The 17,224-nt window shown below is 36.9% G+C and overlaps 1 protein-coding gene across 6 annotated transcripts in view; it reads left to right on the top strand.

Moving 5' to 3' along the window:
- The window catches only part of PPP1R13B (protein phosphatase 1 regulatory subunit 13B), a 74,664-nt gene that overhangs the window by 13,289 nt on the left and 44,151 nt on the right, over positions 1 to 17,224 (top strand). For 3 of the 6 annotated variants that reach the window (XM_087747852.1, XM_087747849.1, XM_009467188.2), the window contains exons 1-2: positions 1,422 to 1,651; positions 15,035 to 15,182. In XM_087747852.1, the coding sequence (XP_087603978.1) occupies positions 1,526 to 1,651; positions 15,035 to 15,182 (274 nt within the window). In that variant the 5' untranslated portion in view covers positions 1,422 to 1,525. Of the gene's footprint in view, positions 1 to 1,421; positions 1,652 to 15,034; positions 15,183 to 17,224 lie in introns of those variants that run through there. The other 3 variants (XM_087747850.1, XM_087747854.1, XM_087747851.1) reach the window with 2 other exon arrangements.

Here is a 17,224-nt window from a genome sequence, read left to right as displayed (position 1 = left end):
GAAGAGTGGCACAATATGTGTTAATATAGGCCCAGCTTTTCCTCTCAAATATTTATTCATGTGATAGAGTTTGTTTTTCTGGCAGATAAAGATACAATCTGGTTTTGGAGAACAACCAGATTAGATTTTTTTTCCGTCCTTCCAAAGGCAAAACAACCCTTCCCTTTTAAGAAACATCCTCCAGTTTCTCGTTTATTTAAAATGTTCTCAGTTGCAAACAGGTTAATTTTTTTAAGTTGCAGCATTTTATAATTCTGAAATGATTCTACCAATTATATTCTCAATAAACCTCTCAACATGATACATATTTGCTGAAGGAGGAAGGAAGACTGCATGGGATCAGAATGTTTTTGTTACTGACAAAATGCGTTAAGGGAGGACAGTACTATTTCTGAATGTTGAAGCAGGCTAAATACGGTATCTTACTAATTTTTTCTTCTCTGCTGCTGCTTGTAAAGAAGGGTAATGTAACAGTTCTGTGGCTCACAAAGGAAGCGGAGAACCCCTTACTTTTCCCTTCCTGCAGTTAATGTGCGAGGTGCTACACAGAAAATGTAGCTCATAGCTGTCTTTTAAGAGAGAAGGGTTGTTCAGGTTCTGTTGATCTTTCATAGTGTGGGTTGGATTGTGGTTTTTTGTTTGTTTTTGTTGTTCTTTTTTTTTTTTACCCCCTTGGGTCACTTCCTCACTCTTTCTCTCCATTTTCTCTATTAAGGGAATGGATTGGGCTGGAGAATATGCTTTGCTCCTGCAATTGTAGAGTAAGAGCTGTATGCATTGTTGGTGCCATCTTTCTCTGTTCCCCACTCTGGATCCTGTGTAGTGTTGACAGGAATGATGATAAACATTTGCTGTCCCTTGACATGAAGAGGCAATGAGAAACATAGTTTACCATTTTATATTCTCTGCTGCTTGAATTACGTCCAGCAAGAAGACGGAGTTTGCCAAGAATGGAGTAGTGCTTGAACTATAGTCTTTTTAGGCATAAATACATGGTGGATTTGTTGCTGTTGTTTGTTTTGTTGTTAAGCTGGTCGATCTTTTTAAAACATTTTCCTGATTTAAGAAAATATGTCACGGAAATGTCTCTTTATAGTTGTTAGGATTATTTGCTCTTGGATCATCTTGCTCATATCATTGCCCCCCTCAACAGGAAAATCACTTCTGTCTCTTCAGAGCCTTATATGTAAATTTATTTCAGATGAATACTTACTGTTTGTCATTATTATAATAGTAAACAAAGATTACTATTGCACAAGGAGAGGATAGCAGAACTCCCCTACTGCAACCTTGCCTAATTAGGTGAAACTTGATCTAGCCTATCTTGTTCCTGTCACAACTGTGGCCTGTCTTGTTTCTTTAGAACATCTTATCACCGCTCGTCATTACTGCTTGAACTCATATGCCAGTAGACCAAAAATACTCCATTTAAGTAGTTTTTCACTGTAGGTGTTGCACAGAAACTGTTCTTAGGTTTTAGCTCTACACAATATTTTTATATTCACTACTATTTACAACTGTCCACATGAAGAATATTTTAAGGATGGTTCTTCAGAATATTATAAAAACATCAAAAGAGAAATCTTGGCTACCAGAAAAGACTGGACTTAACTCTAAAAACTGGACAAAGGACAGAATTATAAAAAAGAAGGTGGGATCACTTTTCTTTTTCTTTATTTGCTGTAAAATTAAGCATTTTGGGATTTCTTTTTGTAAAGCCAAGCAGTGTATCCTTATAATGGGCTAGAGTGTGTGTATGTGGGATTTTTACTTGAAGATCAGAGATTATTGTCTTATATGGGTTTCTTCTGTATATGAAATGTATGAAATTTTTAATTGTGCCTTGCATAAGTTGTTTGATTTTTTTTTTATTATTATTATTATTTATTGGTTTTGATTCAGCCAAAGTGGAGATCTGAGAGTAAAACAGAACAGCTTTTAATTTTTAAATCTGCCATTTAAACACTAAAGAAATGCACTGCAAAGAGTTATTTTTCTATTATGTGCAATTTCCACTCTGAAGGAAGGAAAACTCTGCGGACTGCCTGTTGAATCCCAAAGGATGTATTCACTTTTCACTTTTTATATTTTTTGCCAAGCCAGATAACATTACATCTAAGATTGAATGGTTGGTATTCCCTGAAAGCAATACACTAAACAATCAGTATTTTGTTAATACTTTCCTCTCAGTGGGAGAAAGCTGTGGCAGTCCCTTCTTGTTTCGCTCTATTGAAAATAAAAAGAAAGAGTAGTGCTGATTCCGGTTGCTACATTACACACGGGTGTGTGTCTGTAGATTTCATAAAAGTTGTTCCTTGTTTGTAAAATGAAAAAGTGATGTTCAGTGCTGCAAATCACCTTTATTAATTGACAAAAAGCATGATGTCTTTAGTAAAAATACTAGGTTGGTTGGTTGGTTTTGTTTTGTGGGGGTTTTTTGTTTGTTTGTTTTGGGGTTTTTGTTTTGTTTTGTTGAAAAGTTGTAAATGAAAAGACGCAAATGTCTGTCTTCGTATCCTATACTTTTTTGATGAGGTTATTTTCAATGCAGTGGGTAGGTAAGGCTTTTCTGGAATTCAGTGGATTTTGGATGACTTTGCTGTAGCTGTTGACAAGGTCGAACACAAGACTGTAGAAACATCAGCACCTCCCTTTCCTTAGCCTTGGCCAAAATATTTTTAATAATTTGAGAACACTCAGTTCTGTCATACAAATTCTGTGAGACACTTTTGTTGCGTGTGGATTTTGAAGACTAAGTTGTCTTTCAGGAAAATTAACCCAAAACTTCATGCTTAACCCTGCTTTTCAGCTTTGCCTTGTGTTGTCAGAATGAGCTTTCTTTTCGAAGTAAATTACAGTATTGTTAATCCCAATGTGCAAAAACTTTGAATAGGACTTCTCCCCAAATCCCTCACCCAATAAAAGTAAAATATGAAATTTTTTGTCTTTTTTTAATCTGTCATCTGGTTCTTGAATCTTTGAGGGGGCTGTCCTGTTTTGTAGGGTTTGGAGTTTTAGGGGGTTTTGTGTGTGTGGTTTTTTTGGTTTGGGTTTGTGTGGGGGTTTTTGTTTTGTGTTGTTTTTTAACCTTTCCTTTTGGTGACTTCCCCCTCCCCCCGACTAAAAAGCTGAGATTCTTATGTAATAAAATGATCTCTGAAGCTGAGTCATCTTGGATTCGTTTAATTTTGTTTTTCATTTATTGCCAGTTCACCTGAGTTTACTGCAAATTTTACAGCACTACAATTGCGTTGTTCTTCAGCAACACATCTTCTGTAATGATTTGGAAAGTAAGATATTTTGTAGCATTTTTTAATATATTATTCATTTCTCATCAGCTGATGAAATAGGCAGTTAATGTTTTAGCACTGTTGTTTCAACCTTGTCATGCATTTGATGTGTGACATGCTGGTTACCTTGACAGATATGAAAGATTTGGACCTCTGAACATTAGCATTAAGTTGTGTTTGTGATCTTGTACAATGAGATGCGGTTGTAGTACCACAGTGATTCCTCCCTCCTTTTCCCTGGGAGCTACGGGGCCACACCTGACCCTGTACTGGGGGTCCCCACTTAGCTCTGAACCATTTGGTTTGGAGGACCCTGGGTTGGAGACGTGAAGTACAGTAGAAATGTGGACATCATGTTTATATTTTATCAAATTAGAGCTGTCAGAGTTTATGGACAAATGGCCTTCAGGAAAGATGACTACACCAATGTAGCTATTGTTTTGATCTGGAGTCTTGCTGTCTCCTGAACTTCTGCCTTTTCCTGTGTATTACTAGTGTTCCATGCATTTGCAAATGCAGCGTCTGCTGCAGTTTTCGAAGAAGAGTTTCGTGAGAATCCCTTGTTTAAGGAATTCTCATATTAATAAGCCTAAACAACTATTAAAATATTTCATTCTAGCAGGAGTATTTGCTAGTTTCTTAAATAGATTAGCAATTTCTTTTACTTCTTTATTTAATAATCAGCACAAAATTGATATACCTGCTGATTTTTTTTAATATTTTTTTTTTTTCAAGGTGCTCTAGATAAATCTCATTGAAATTAGGCGGGCAGTACTAGATGAGGTAGGTCAACCTAAGATTCACAGACAAAAACTATTCTAAAAGATAAAAAAGAGTATCCTTAATGAAGCCAACGAGTGTCAGAAAAACTTTGGAACTTCTTCAGAGCTGCTTCATTTGAAAATCAGTCTTCTGTTCTTGGTTGATAGACGGCAAAGACTTATTTACAATAGTCCTACAATAAATCAGAGAACACTAATTTGCAAGGTGAGAATATTTACTTTTATGTTGAGTTGTCATCAACCTTGTAAGGGATTTAGGAAATCCAGCATCGACTGATTCGAACAGAGTCTTTCAAGAAGAGGCTCCAGCTTCCACCTTTTAATAACAGTTGTGTATATCATGAAAGGCAGCATATGGCCCACGGTCTTTTAAACGGTGGAACAAAACAAAATTTCAAAACCTCGTTCTGGAAAGAATAAAAATCTCTCCATTTGTAATGCGTGTTGCTTAATGGAGAGATGGGCTCAGCAAGAACTTGTCAGTGTACCTAGAATTATCCCTGTGTTCTAAAGTCTCTTACATGGTAACTAGTGTCTTGACAGTCCTTTGGTAGAATTATTTGCATGAAGGAGCAACAACAAGGTCTCTTGCTGTTTCTCCAGATGTAGCAATTTAGGAAGCAAGCCAACAGATACGATGCAGGGATGTTGAACTCATTCTGTAGCAAGTGCCAAATTACACTTTCCACTAGAAAACATCACAAGAGGCATGTTTTATAGATTTGTCTAACTTCAGGCTGTGTTGCTTTAGCTGATGACATTAAATATTGCACTTGGACAGATTTCCTTTTAAATTAATAGTTTTATTTGTAATGCAACCTCTTTTATTCTTTTAACTTGTCCCTTTTCAGCTATACCCGTTTTCCCTTCCGTAGCCACATGTTTATTGCCCATCTTTTAAATTAATTTATTGAAATCTCATCTCCTGCGTGTTTTTAACAGAACCATCTGAATCTAAAAGAAGGCATTCCAATGTTGTGACAACACACGGCTTCTATAAAGATAATATCTGGAGAGCTGGCATTGGTTTAGTACCATAGATTGACTGTGACTTCTAATATAACAACGTATAGCCTAAAATCTTACTTAGCATTATAATGTCCAAATGATCATGTCATTCTGCTGTCTCAGGCAGATGCTAGAAACGTCACCTTTGTTAGGTCAGTTGTCTTTTTATCCCTATTCATATCTTGCTCCTCTCAGCCTGTAGAATACCCATTCGACTCTGTGGGTTGCTTGTGTTGTTTACACAAGTGAGCTTTTAGTTGCTATTGTTCTAATTAGGTATTGTTTTCCTAGAGCTCTGGAAGTCTTTCAATTAACTACTACAATACCTTTCATTTAATATCTGTGGATCTATCTTGCTCAGTTGAATATATTTAAATATGTGATGACAGTTGCTAGAAACACTAGTTTCCTTCCGCTGGCAAAAATCTTGGCTTATTTCTCTGCCCTACAAAAAGCCTGCCACTGGAAGAGTAAGAGGCTTCATATTCCAGATCTACAATTGATGCTGTAGCATTTTGTCTTTCAGTAACAAAGAGCAAGAAAGTGTCATAAGTATCCCTTCAGCAAATAAATATCAAGCAGGTGTAGATTTTTTTAAATAGTCTGAATCCTGTTGAACACCTGCTGTCAGACATGAAAGCTCATTTACTGAAGAGGGCAAAGGCAACAGTCCTGAAAGTCCTGAGAGGAAACGTCTGTGGTTTTTGTCAGTTCTTTAAGCCATTGCATACATGTAGGCCTTATAAAATTGTAGGAAAATCTTGTTTAAGGATTTAATTTAATGCTATGCTTCCACATTTCTATAAGAGGAGTTAAATACTTTTTTTAATTAAGGAGATTTCTGTGCTCTAGCAAGAGAAATACTTTTATACCCCATCACTAAGTCTGTTGGTACAACTGTTGTCTGACTATTTTTTTTCTCTCCTGGTTATGTTTTCTGTAACCAGGTTGTCTTGTGCAGAGCCTAATGAAGGTGGATCTCAAGGTGGATCAATTTTTTTTTCTTTCAGTGATTGCAAAATGGCAAGTTAATGCAACTAGCATATGAGCTTATGCAAAAAATGCTTTTGTGAGATAAGTATAGTTAAAGTACACTTAGACAACATCACATTTTCAGATTTGATCAAAATTGCAAATGTTATCCAAGAATAATACCAGATTGATTGTATTTTTGAGTAACCTTATAAATGCTTAGGTTTATCAATAGTGAAATTTATGGTTTTAATGTTTGCTAGTAGCCCATAGCTGAATGCTATACATTTTTAGTGTCTGAGACTTGCTCCCAGTTTTGTGAATTCTTTTGCAGGCCATATGGAAGCAGTTGGCTTCAAATTTGAAAGCGTAGTAGGAAACATGCTATTGGTTTCACAAGTCTGCATTTTGGCAGAAAACTTTACTTTTTTTTGTATTCTTTGCAAACTGAAGTCTGTTGGTTGCACTACCTTTGTGAATTTTACTAATACAGTCAAAAGGCATTGCTGGGCTTTAAATTTTGGCCTGAACTCAAAGTTTGTACAGCTTGGATGTGAGGAGGATGTGAGGAAATGTGTTTAGAAATATGAAAACTGAACGTAGTTGTTTCTCACCCCATATATGGGGAAGGGGAAAAGATGTTAAAGGAAAGAAATCTCCTAATGAAAAACACAGTAATCAGTAACAAATTTGCTGTATGTCTTGATGCTCTTACTTGAAATAAGAGTCGTAAATGTATTGCAAGAAATTCTTCAAGAGATCTGTTTTTGAAAAGAACAGTTTCTTTTTGAAGGTAAATCGTTATTGGAACAAAGCATACTGGTGAATAACTTGCTTATTGGAGGGATTTTAAATGTCCCTTTTTAATATAGGGAAGTGTAATGGTTTATTCTTGTTACTGGTTTTCTGGGGTTTACAGAAAATAATCAACATCAGAGATTTACTTGGCGTTGGTTTGTCCTGAAATCTCGACAGTATAAAGAAATACTCATTACTTGAGTCAAGAATGTATCTTGAGATGGCTTTAATTAAACCAGTTTTGTGGTTATAATTTCATAGTCTGGTTTCTTTTAAAATGTAATTGCTTAAAGCTTCACAGGTAGCTTAGGAGGAATACAGAGAAATTGTCCAAGCAGTCAGGGATCAGGTTAGGAAAGCTAAAGCCCTGATAGAATTACCTGAAGGGGGCCTACAAGAAAGCTGGAGATGGACTTTTTACAAGGGCATGTAGTGATAGGACAAGAAGTAATGGCTTTAAACTGAAAGAGGGTAGATTTAGATTAGATCTAAAGAAGAAATTCTTCACTGTGAGGGTGGTGAGACACTGGAACAGGTTGCCCGGAGAAGCTGTGGATGCCCCATCCCTGGAAGTGTTCAAGGCCAGGTTGGATGGGGCTTTGAGCAACCTGGTCTAGTGGAAGGTGTCTCTGCATATGGCAGGCGGCATGGAACCAGATGATCTTTAAGGTCCCTTCCAACCCAAATCATTCTATGATTCACCTAATGAAGTCTATAATCTTAAAAAGGGACAGTGTTCATACTGCAAATAAAGTTAAAATTCTGCTTTAGTGCTTGAAATGTGGAACTACAATTTCTACAGCTGTAGCTGATGCAAGATTTATGTAATGGCATGAATTCCAGGGAAGCAAACTTGCATGATATAATTGATAATTTGTAACTTTTTTCTCTGACCATTCTATGTGCAGGGTTATGCATATTAGTATGTCTCATCACCAAAAGGATGACTTTTCACCTCGTTCTGTAATTTTTCTAGTAACTGAAAACCTCAATCTTAATCAAAGTTCATATTTGATTGATGGGGCTTTGACATTTCAGTATGATGTGGTTTTGGACGTTTTGGTTAAAACTCTATTGTAGTAGCACCTTAAATATAGCAAGCTCCTCGGACTCCCAAGTCAGCAAAACCAAGGATGAAAGTTATCGAAACTTCTAGGGAGATCTTGAGGTCTCTACTGTGGAAGAGAGATTTCCTTTGGAGAAGTCTTGTCTTTGCTGATTGTTCTCTTCTTGGAGTTGTAGGCACCACTAAGTGCTCTGAAATGACAAAGCACAAAAGATGAATGGATTTTTTGGAACTCTATTAGGGGAAAATGCATGGTGAGAAGATAATGCCTTCTAATTCCCATGAAACAGAAGGAATGAAGTTGGCACTTATGTCAGAAATGTATTTTGTACTTTTAAGTTCATTGTATGTCAGCCTTTTAATAATAAACATGTCATATATTTGGAATGTCTGATCACTCTTCTGCTGGAAGAGGAGGGTTTTTTGTTTTTTTGGTTTTTTTTGTTTCTTACCTTTACACAATGAAATTTCTACATTTAAAGACAAAAAAAACAAACAAAAAACCCCACAAAAACAAACAAACAAAAAACCCAAAGGGAAAATCTACTAAGGCTAAACAGCAGTGTGTGGATTTAGCCATATGAAATATCCAGTATATTCTGAACTCTCAATCATATGCTTGATAATTCTTAAATTAGCAGAAGTTATTAACACAAAAATATCTATTATCCATTATACCTTTAGGCAATCCCATATCTAGATTTGGGTAATGAGAGCAACGGATAGCACAAAGGGAAAAATTCATGGTTTTCATTTTCTTCGGATGTGATTTTTTTTTCTTAACCTTTTGTTCACTGCTTGAATGATCTTCTGATCTTTCATAGATGTGACTTTTCTAAATTACTTTGTTGTTGTGGACATAAAATAGGTTATATGCAGGAAAAGTAATGATCATCTGATCCAATTTTGCCAGGAACCCTGCTTTTGAGTGGAAACGTGGGGTTTAGTTAAAAAGCAGTTATATGTAAAGTAAAAAGCCAGCTGAGTAATTTCCCATCTTCATCCCCAGAACTCATCATTTCTCTTTTTCTAGTTGAATATATGACTATTACTATAAGAAAATAATCTCGGACTTGTTTTAAATTCTAATGTTTTAGCATGTCCTGAAATAGTACTTGTCTGATTGCTTTTTGATAACTTAATTCAATTTTCTGCGACTAGAGTATTGGGAGATAGGTACTTATATGGACTGTGTTAACCTGAAACACCAGTGTTTATTGTATCAGCTGTCCAAGTTGGTAAATTAACTTGGGCATAAGGCAATGGAGGTGTGCGTGTACAATTTATTCTCAAGCACCAGTGTTTCAGGTCTTGGTAGCATAAGATAATAGTTGAGTAAGATGTATTTCTTGTCTCCACTGAAACTGTTGTTAAAGAGGATCTAATTAAATTTATACCTGTTCTTTTTCATTTGGGATATTAGCTGAAGATCAAAAAGTTGTATTTTTTTCAGTAAGATTTTAGAAAAATGGTGAGGAAAAGACTTCATTCAGCAGCTGGAGTTTTAGCTTTCTAGGCTATTTCTTAACTAAGAAAAAACAGCTGCCATCTTCTGTTTTCGTGATGGTAGTTTAGTTTTATTCCAGTCGTAAGTGATTGCGTTGTAGTAGGGCAGTGCAACTGAAGTTGCAAAACTCAAGTAGGGAAGGCAGGGTGGTCTCTAGGACAGCCTGAACAAGCTCATGTAGAACGAAGGACATCAGACTCATTTGAAAGATCATTTGTTTCTATATGGTAGCACGTAAGGCATTTAGTTGTGACTTTGTGGGATCTCTGCTGTGGTAGACAAGTTATGAATGCATCTCTGATGCACAGGTCTTGGAACCTTGGTTTGGGATGAAGTAAGAGATGAACTGGACAGTTAGATAAGTCTAAGTAGACAAAACAGTATTTATCAGCCTGATTGGCAGCACTTTTCAGCATATTGACAGCTTACTTTGTCTAATATATTTTGTAGCCAGAAAAGCAAAGGAGGGTCTTCAAGGAAAATAATGAGGTTGCGTTGCAGGCGCATATAAGGCGTGATGAACAACACAGAAGAAAGCGTAAAAACACCTGTTTAGCACATGGAGAGTAGAAGCTGGTGAAAAGGATCAATTCGGTATCAATTTCTTGATACGGAGTGAAAAATGATAGGGAAGAAGATTCCACGTCACAATGGGGAAGTGAAGACCAATAAATTGTGCTTATCAGGACTGATGCAGAAAGGCAGCATGGTCAAAGCCATAGGCATGAAGAATGATTTTTGCTGTGATAGGCATCATGAATAAAAAAGGCACACCAGTGAAAAGTTGGAAACTTGCATATCAGCTTCCCAAACTCTGAGAGCATTAGCTAGACCAGTTGATAACAAAAAACCCTATCTATGTCTTACATGTTGTACTAGAAAACTATAGAGATAGATCTGAGACACAAGACTGAGAAAATGATTGGTGTCAAGGATGCCTGTATTACAGCTCATAGCAATAGGTACCTGTGTGTTATGATGAATATGAAATCTAGGGAGTCATTGGAGAAAAGTGGCGAAGGACTGTGTTACACCATATGGAACTTGAATTGACAGCTAGGCATTCACGAGAGATGATTGAAGATTGTCAACATTTCAGCTTCCTTAGCGAGAGATCAGGCCTAGAAAGATAAAACTGTGTCATCTCTATTGAAATTTTTGTAGGAGACATTATCCAGCTGTAGAAAGAGATGAGATAATAAGCAAGGATAAAGATCTTGTGGATTTATCCCTCTTTTCTACCTCCTTGAGAAACTGCAGGGATGATTAAGTGTGTCCTTTAAATAACACAGGAAGTATGGTTGGAAGAGGGGAATTGGGATGGGAATGGAGAAAGAGGAGACAACATACTAAGAGGAACACATACAACTATTTGACAAGCATCTGTTGGGCGGAGAAGATTGGGGTAGAGTACTGATTGTGAAGCTCTCCTAGAAGGAGGTAATCTGTAAACTGAGAACTGAGTGAGATGACAGAACAGTTTTGAAGGCAGGTTGTGATGTTTGTTATAGCTTATCTGGTGTGGAAAAGACCTGAACTGTGAAGGGATATACTAGAGTTTGGGAGGAGGTTAAAAAGACGAGTAAAAAGAGATAGGAGTTCATGAAAGTTGGAATAAAGCCATTGGTTTGGTAGCAGGAGCAGCAGAGGAGAGTAACAGACAGGTAACATCCGTGTGTGGGTTGAGGAGAAGGAGGGAAGTGTAAGATTTGGAGCTTGGTATTCATTGTGGAAAAAATACATGATTTAGAAGCCCTGAGGTGACTTACTCATGAGTGTTGGGTTGATCTTGTTGTGTGACATTGTGCCCAAGTATTAAAAGTTTTGAATGATTGAATTGAGAGATTATCAAAGAAATGCTACAATCGTGATGATCTCCTTTTACAAGATGGGTTTTTACAGTTGTTCCTATTTAGGAATCCATTTAAAATGAGAAATCAAAGGATTTATCATTTCTCCTGAGTGCTTATCTTCGGCTAAGAATGTTTTTTCGTAAAGCTTCAGTGGGTGTACTGTGTATTTCATGTGTATGCTTCACTCATATTCTTCAGCAGCAGATTTCCAGGCTCCCTCAATGCCTCTTTGTATTTTATCACTATGAAATACCTCTGATTCTTATTGCATCCTCACCACAAATAGGTACAGCTATGCCACTGACTTGAAAATCTAATTAATATTGCAATACATTAATAACGTTCAATATTTTGAGTCTTCCTGTGTATGTTTCAGGACATCTGTTTCACAGCACAGTGAAACAGTTTCTTTGGTGTTACTCAGACAACCTGTTAAAAATAAATCCTTACTTAACCAAGTTTGCTTGAGGAGTATGACAATAGTTGGCTACAGCACCTCGCCTCCTCCTTGGTGAGATACCTTTCCCTAGGCTGTCTAGCAGATGATATTGTGAGTGACACCCAGCTTTGGAAAAGACTGGTGCAGTCAGAGCTGAGAGAAGAAAGTGGTGTGCTTTAGGTACAGCAAATTTTGGCTTGGTCTTGTGAAGGGGACTGTGAGTTTATATAGTGGTTGAGGTCTGAATTTATGGAAAATTGACTGAGATGTATGGGATAACTCACACCCCCAAGGCTTTTCTTTCTTTTTCAGCCTGTCTACAGATGCAGACGATCTTGAATACATGAAACAATTTGGGCCAGTGTTATCTTTACAGCAATAAAAAATTGAAACTTGCAAACCATGTAAAACCACATGATGTTAAGCCATTCTATTTATCCTTTCATGACAAGATAACAGATCTTTCAGACAAATGATAAAGAGGAAATATGCATCATATCATAAAGGGTCTCTTGGCATTCTCATAAAGTCTGGGAAACTTGGGTTTTATTTTGAAATTATGATCAAGTGTTATGGGGAAACTGTATTTAGAATACCGGCATTAATAATTCTCTGTCAAACTGATGTTGTTTAATTAAACTTACTTAATTTACTTACTTATTATATATTCCTTAAATTTAACTGCAGAGGGAAAAAAAAGGGGGGGGGGGAAGTGTTTTCTACCACCCCTGTGGCTAGGAGAACAACTAGTGGGTTTAAATAGTGGCAAGGAAAGCTTTGACTAGACTTCAAGAAACTTCTTGCAATAGGAATCCTGGATTTCTGGGGTGGATGGTTTAGGGAAGTGGTGGAATTTCCATCATGAAAGGCTTTTCAGAACAGGTTAAACAAGCATCTCTGCAGAATAATGTAGGTATAGTTGATCCTCCCTGAGGCCAAGAGACTGCATTAGATGACCTCTTAAGGTTTCTTCTAAGGCTGTTGTTTTATGTTCCTATATGACTCTTTCTTCTTGAATATGAGGTCAAATTCCACTACAAGATTCCACATCAGATATTTATTCTGTAAAAGATTCCACAGCGACTGAATATTGAGACTATGTCTGAATCTTCTACAGGGGAAAAATAATATAGTGGGCTGTTTACAGTAGGTGGTTACATGCACTTTCATTATTATCTGTGGCTGTATCCTATAGCTTCTTCCTAGCTTGTGCTGTAGCTTTTACTATAGCTTCCTTTAATGCTGCTGTTGGAGAAACTCTGGGGTGAATTCTAGTATATTTTTGCAGCCCTGGATGACTGCTTCTTGTGTTGAAGTGTAGTTACTTGAAGACTTCAGGATATAGCCTACAAACTTGGCAGGCTGAGGGAGAGTAGAAACATGGACTAAAATAGCCTGGAGGACTGACGAGGAGACTGAGAGCTTGAAGCCTGAGCTTTCTTGGAATTTGTCCTGTGCCTACTTCTAAAGTAGATAGACCACTCTTGCTCAGTATCTAGCTGTTATTAATGCAGATCTCCAGTCTGGTACATGTATATGTCCCACAGATAAAAGTGTTATGAATGTTTTTAAGAATTGCCTATGCAAATAGAAGCACAACTTTGTTTAAGTCGAGAATCCTCATTTAATGAAGAGCTTTTAAATAATCAGGTTTAATCTTCGTGGTTCAATATGTGATGCCACATTTTTTTACTGGAAAGATGTGAAAGAACTTTCTTTGCAGACAAAATTACTAATTTTGTCACATTCTTCAGGGACATCTATTATTATGGTATCTTTGTCTTTTAAACATTACGTTATCTCTGTTCCTTCCCCATGAGTTTACAGAACAGTACAGTGACTACAGATGGGAAATTAAGGTGCAGAGAGACAGAATAGTTAAAAGTATCTGTTTAAAAGTGTCCGTTTGAGTTTTAAGCAGAAGCTTAGGGTCAGGTATCTTTCAGGGGATTTAGTGTAACATAGGAATACTTGTCTTTGAATACAACCTTTATAGGTCCTCAACCAGTCTCACTCAGCAAAAAATGAATCACTTTAGCATCATTGTATTAGGACTTCGTTTCTTGGCAGAATGTTTTTATCTTTTCCTTCTTACAAGCCCCTCAGCTGTTAACTATATGCTTCCACCTTTTGCAGTAAATTACATGAGGGCCTACGGAACAAATCCGTTGAGAATACTGCATAAGGCGGAGGCCCTTAATAGGGGGAATGTAGCAAATGCCCCTGTTATTAATGATCGTATAATAATACATATGCACCAAGGGGGTGAGGTGGGTTAAGTTTATGTGCACAGTTTTTGAGTGTTTAACTTTGCAGCCAGTTACATCTGCTAACATGAAGAGGGATGGGAGTATCTCTGGACATATATATTGGTGCACACATTTATTTGAGGTGGAGCAAGGAATTTGAACAGAAGTTTACATCGACCCAGATTAGTACTAGCTCTTAGTGCTAGGCTTTTTCCTTTATAGGTTTCATCCCACTTTTTCTTCTTTCTGTTTTTCTTGATGTCATCTTGAATGTTGTTAAGGGCGGGAGGGGAAGAAAAGATGGTTTCTGTTTTGTGGCTACTTTCCAACTGGAATAGCTGGGAGTAGTTACTAGAGGAAAAGAAGTCTTCTGATTTGTAACTTTGAGTGAAGAGAACGCGCTTAGTACTGCTGTGGGAAGGTTTTATGTACAGTCTGATCAACACAGCAAGCTTGGGGGGGTGGGGCTGGAGTAGTACAGAAAGAACCGACTTTTCAGAGGTTTTTAGCTCTAGTAACTACACTAAGAAAATACAGTCTCTTGAAAAATGTGACTCTTTTCCTTCCTTTTTTTGAAACAAAACAAAACAAAACCTCTGAGGCTTACCATTTAACCAAAGGCTTACAATTCAACCAAATATAACTGTATCTTCAGACAAATTGCAAAAATGATGTCCCTCATGCAAAGGGTTGCCCACCTGTGAACCTTCAGGTTACTTTGCCAAAGTATGTGTTTATTTGCAACACTTAAATGCTATGATTTCAAGCATCTGACATAGCCAAAACTTGTGCCTTCCCTCCCAGCCTTATTTTCAGACAGAACTAAACCATTTCAACCGAAGCTTTTGAAAAAAATTGTCAATTCAATGCACTGTCAAAAAAAAAAAAATCAACACAAAGGACTAAAGCTTTGGCAAAGTTACAAGAAGCTAGAAACTACTTTGATGGATCGTGGTAACCAACCATAAGCATACACTTCCATTTACAGGGGGATTATAAATCTTATCCATAATTTTATTCTTGTCCTTTTTTTCTTTTAATATTCTGCTGCTTTTCTTTTTTTCTTTCAGATGATATTAACTGTGTTTCTGAGCAACAATGAACAGATTTTGACAGAAGTTCCAATTACACCAGAAACAACCTGTCGCGATGTAGTAGAGTTCTGCAAAGAGCCTGGAGAAGGGAGCTGCCATCTGGCTGAAGTATGGCGTGGAAATGGTGAGTCAAATGTTCAGTGGAAATTGATTTAAATGAATGTACCAATTTTAAAAAAGGTAAGACTGAGTTTTCAATATTAATGATTTCAAATTGTTCTTTGGGTGTTTTTTTTCCTAAAACTTTCATGCAAAGCATGGTAATTCGATGTCTGTAAAGATTAATGCAGTTCTTGACTTTTTCCTCTCTTTTCTTCCTCAGCATGGAGTATTTGATAAAATGCATGTGTAAGATATGTTAATGTTCTGTATTTCTGTTTTTTGAATTACATAAACAAAGTATTCAGTATCCTCATCTTAAAAGAAAAAAAAAAAAGGGGTATTTTCACTTCTAGAAGCCATTTATTTCAAATAGGCATATGGCATATATAGGTTGGAGGGTATTTAAATGACAATACAGAATCTCGGTGATCTTCTCTATAGTAAGTGGGTGCAGATCACCACCTGCATTCTTTCCAATCCAATTTCCTTGCTATTAGGCATGTGAACACAACCTGCAATTTATGAATGGGTATAGATTTTTTCCTTCTGTATCATGAATAGCAGATATTCTGCAGACAGAATTGTGCCAGAATTGGACATAGTATCTCCAGCTTCTTCATGAACATTTCCCCTCAGAGATTTGTCAGCCTCTCTTGGGGCAGGTAGTAGTGCTCATATCCTATATGTGTTGGAATTGTTACTTCACAGAATAATGGGGTAGGCAGTTCTTTTCAGGAGTGTGTCAAAACAGCCCTGTTATGGATTCTGTTTCTAGATGGGTTCTTGCAATTGCATGTAGTGCAAGCCTCCAGGTTATAGTATATCAATGTATGGATGCGAGTAGAATCGGTGGATGGGTGAGGATAACAGGCAGGTTCTTATCCCTCAGTTACTAAGGTCACCCCTGTTTAAGCTGTTTATGTCATCTGTTTTGTATAAAGACTGATGAGGTCATAACTTGATATTGAATTAATAAATTTTGCATAGAGGGGTTTTATTTTGAAAGGGACTTTTTGTCAAACAGACAAAACAGGCATTATTCAGATGCATTTAGAGCTTTTAAGTCTTAGCAATCTAGAATATTTTCCTCCTGGGGAAACTATTCCTCCTCTTTTCTAAACTGTTCTAAGACTTTGTAAAGGGAAAAGGTGCCTCAAGAAGTCATTTCCTTACTGGATGGGAACTCACAGAGTTTAGGAGTGAGTAGGGAAGAGGTTAAGCATATCTGCAGTTCCAGGAATACAAATTCAATTCATAACTAGTTAGAAAACTGTGTTTAAGGATAAAACTTACAGAAGGGTTAAAACTCTTTCAAATTGGAAGCTTAGGTTATGGAGAGTCTAGGATGCCAAGTGCATTGCATGAATTTCTAAAATGGATCTGCAGACTGTGTTTAACAGCACTCAGACATCCCTGATATTTTCCAGTTGCTTGTCTGTGAAAGTGTAACATATATGGTATTATTTGTTCTGCTTTCACAATACTTTGAGGGTGCACTTAAAAAATGCAAAGAATGTTGTCAACTAGCTTCAAAGGGTGACTGGAAACTGTAGCCAGTGATCCACATCTTTCTGGGACACTTACACCTTGCAACCCTGGCAAGTGTAAGCACACATTTTCTATAATAACTTTTAAGATTGAGGAAGTATTTTATCTGTGGATAAAATTATTTCTCAGTGTTAGATATCTAAAGCTAAAAGTTTCTATAAAGTAGGAAATAAAACTTATTCAGGAAGTTGTGATGGAGAGACTAAGACTAAATTTGGGTATCTACCCTGTGAATTATGTGTCTATAGTCAATGGAGATCTAGATATTACCATGAGTAGAACACGGAGTCCACTGATTTCAGCTAGTTGTTATCTATGTGATTTTGAGCATCGGAGCTCGCCCAGTTTTGTGAAGTAGATATCTACATACAGGCACCTAAGTTTAGGAGCAGAATCCTGCCCAAGGCTTCTACCTGTTGAATGGGTCTGTCAAACTTTTTAAAATGTGCTTGTGGCTCCAAGTTTCTTTTTAAAACTCACATGAAGGTGCTTTCACAAATCTAGCTTCACTTGCTA

This window comes from Nipponia nippon, unplaced genomic scaffold (assembly GCF_047370975.1).
Source record: "Nipponia nippon isolate SJK-2023a ecotype South Korea unplaced genomic scaffold, ASM4737097v1 scaffold_11, whole genome shotgun sequence".
Classification (NCBI taxonomy): Eukaryota; Metazoa; Chordata; class Aves; order Pelecaniformes; family Threskiornithidae; genus Nipponia; species Nipponia nippon.
The sequence above is the reverse complement of the archived record's forward strand: the minus strand, read 5'-3'. Positions and strand labels throughout refer to the sequence as shown.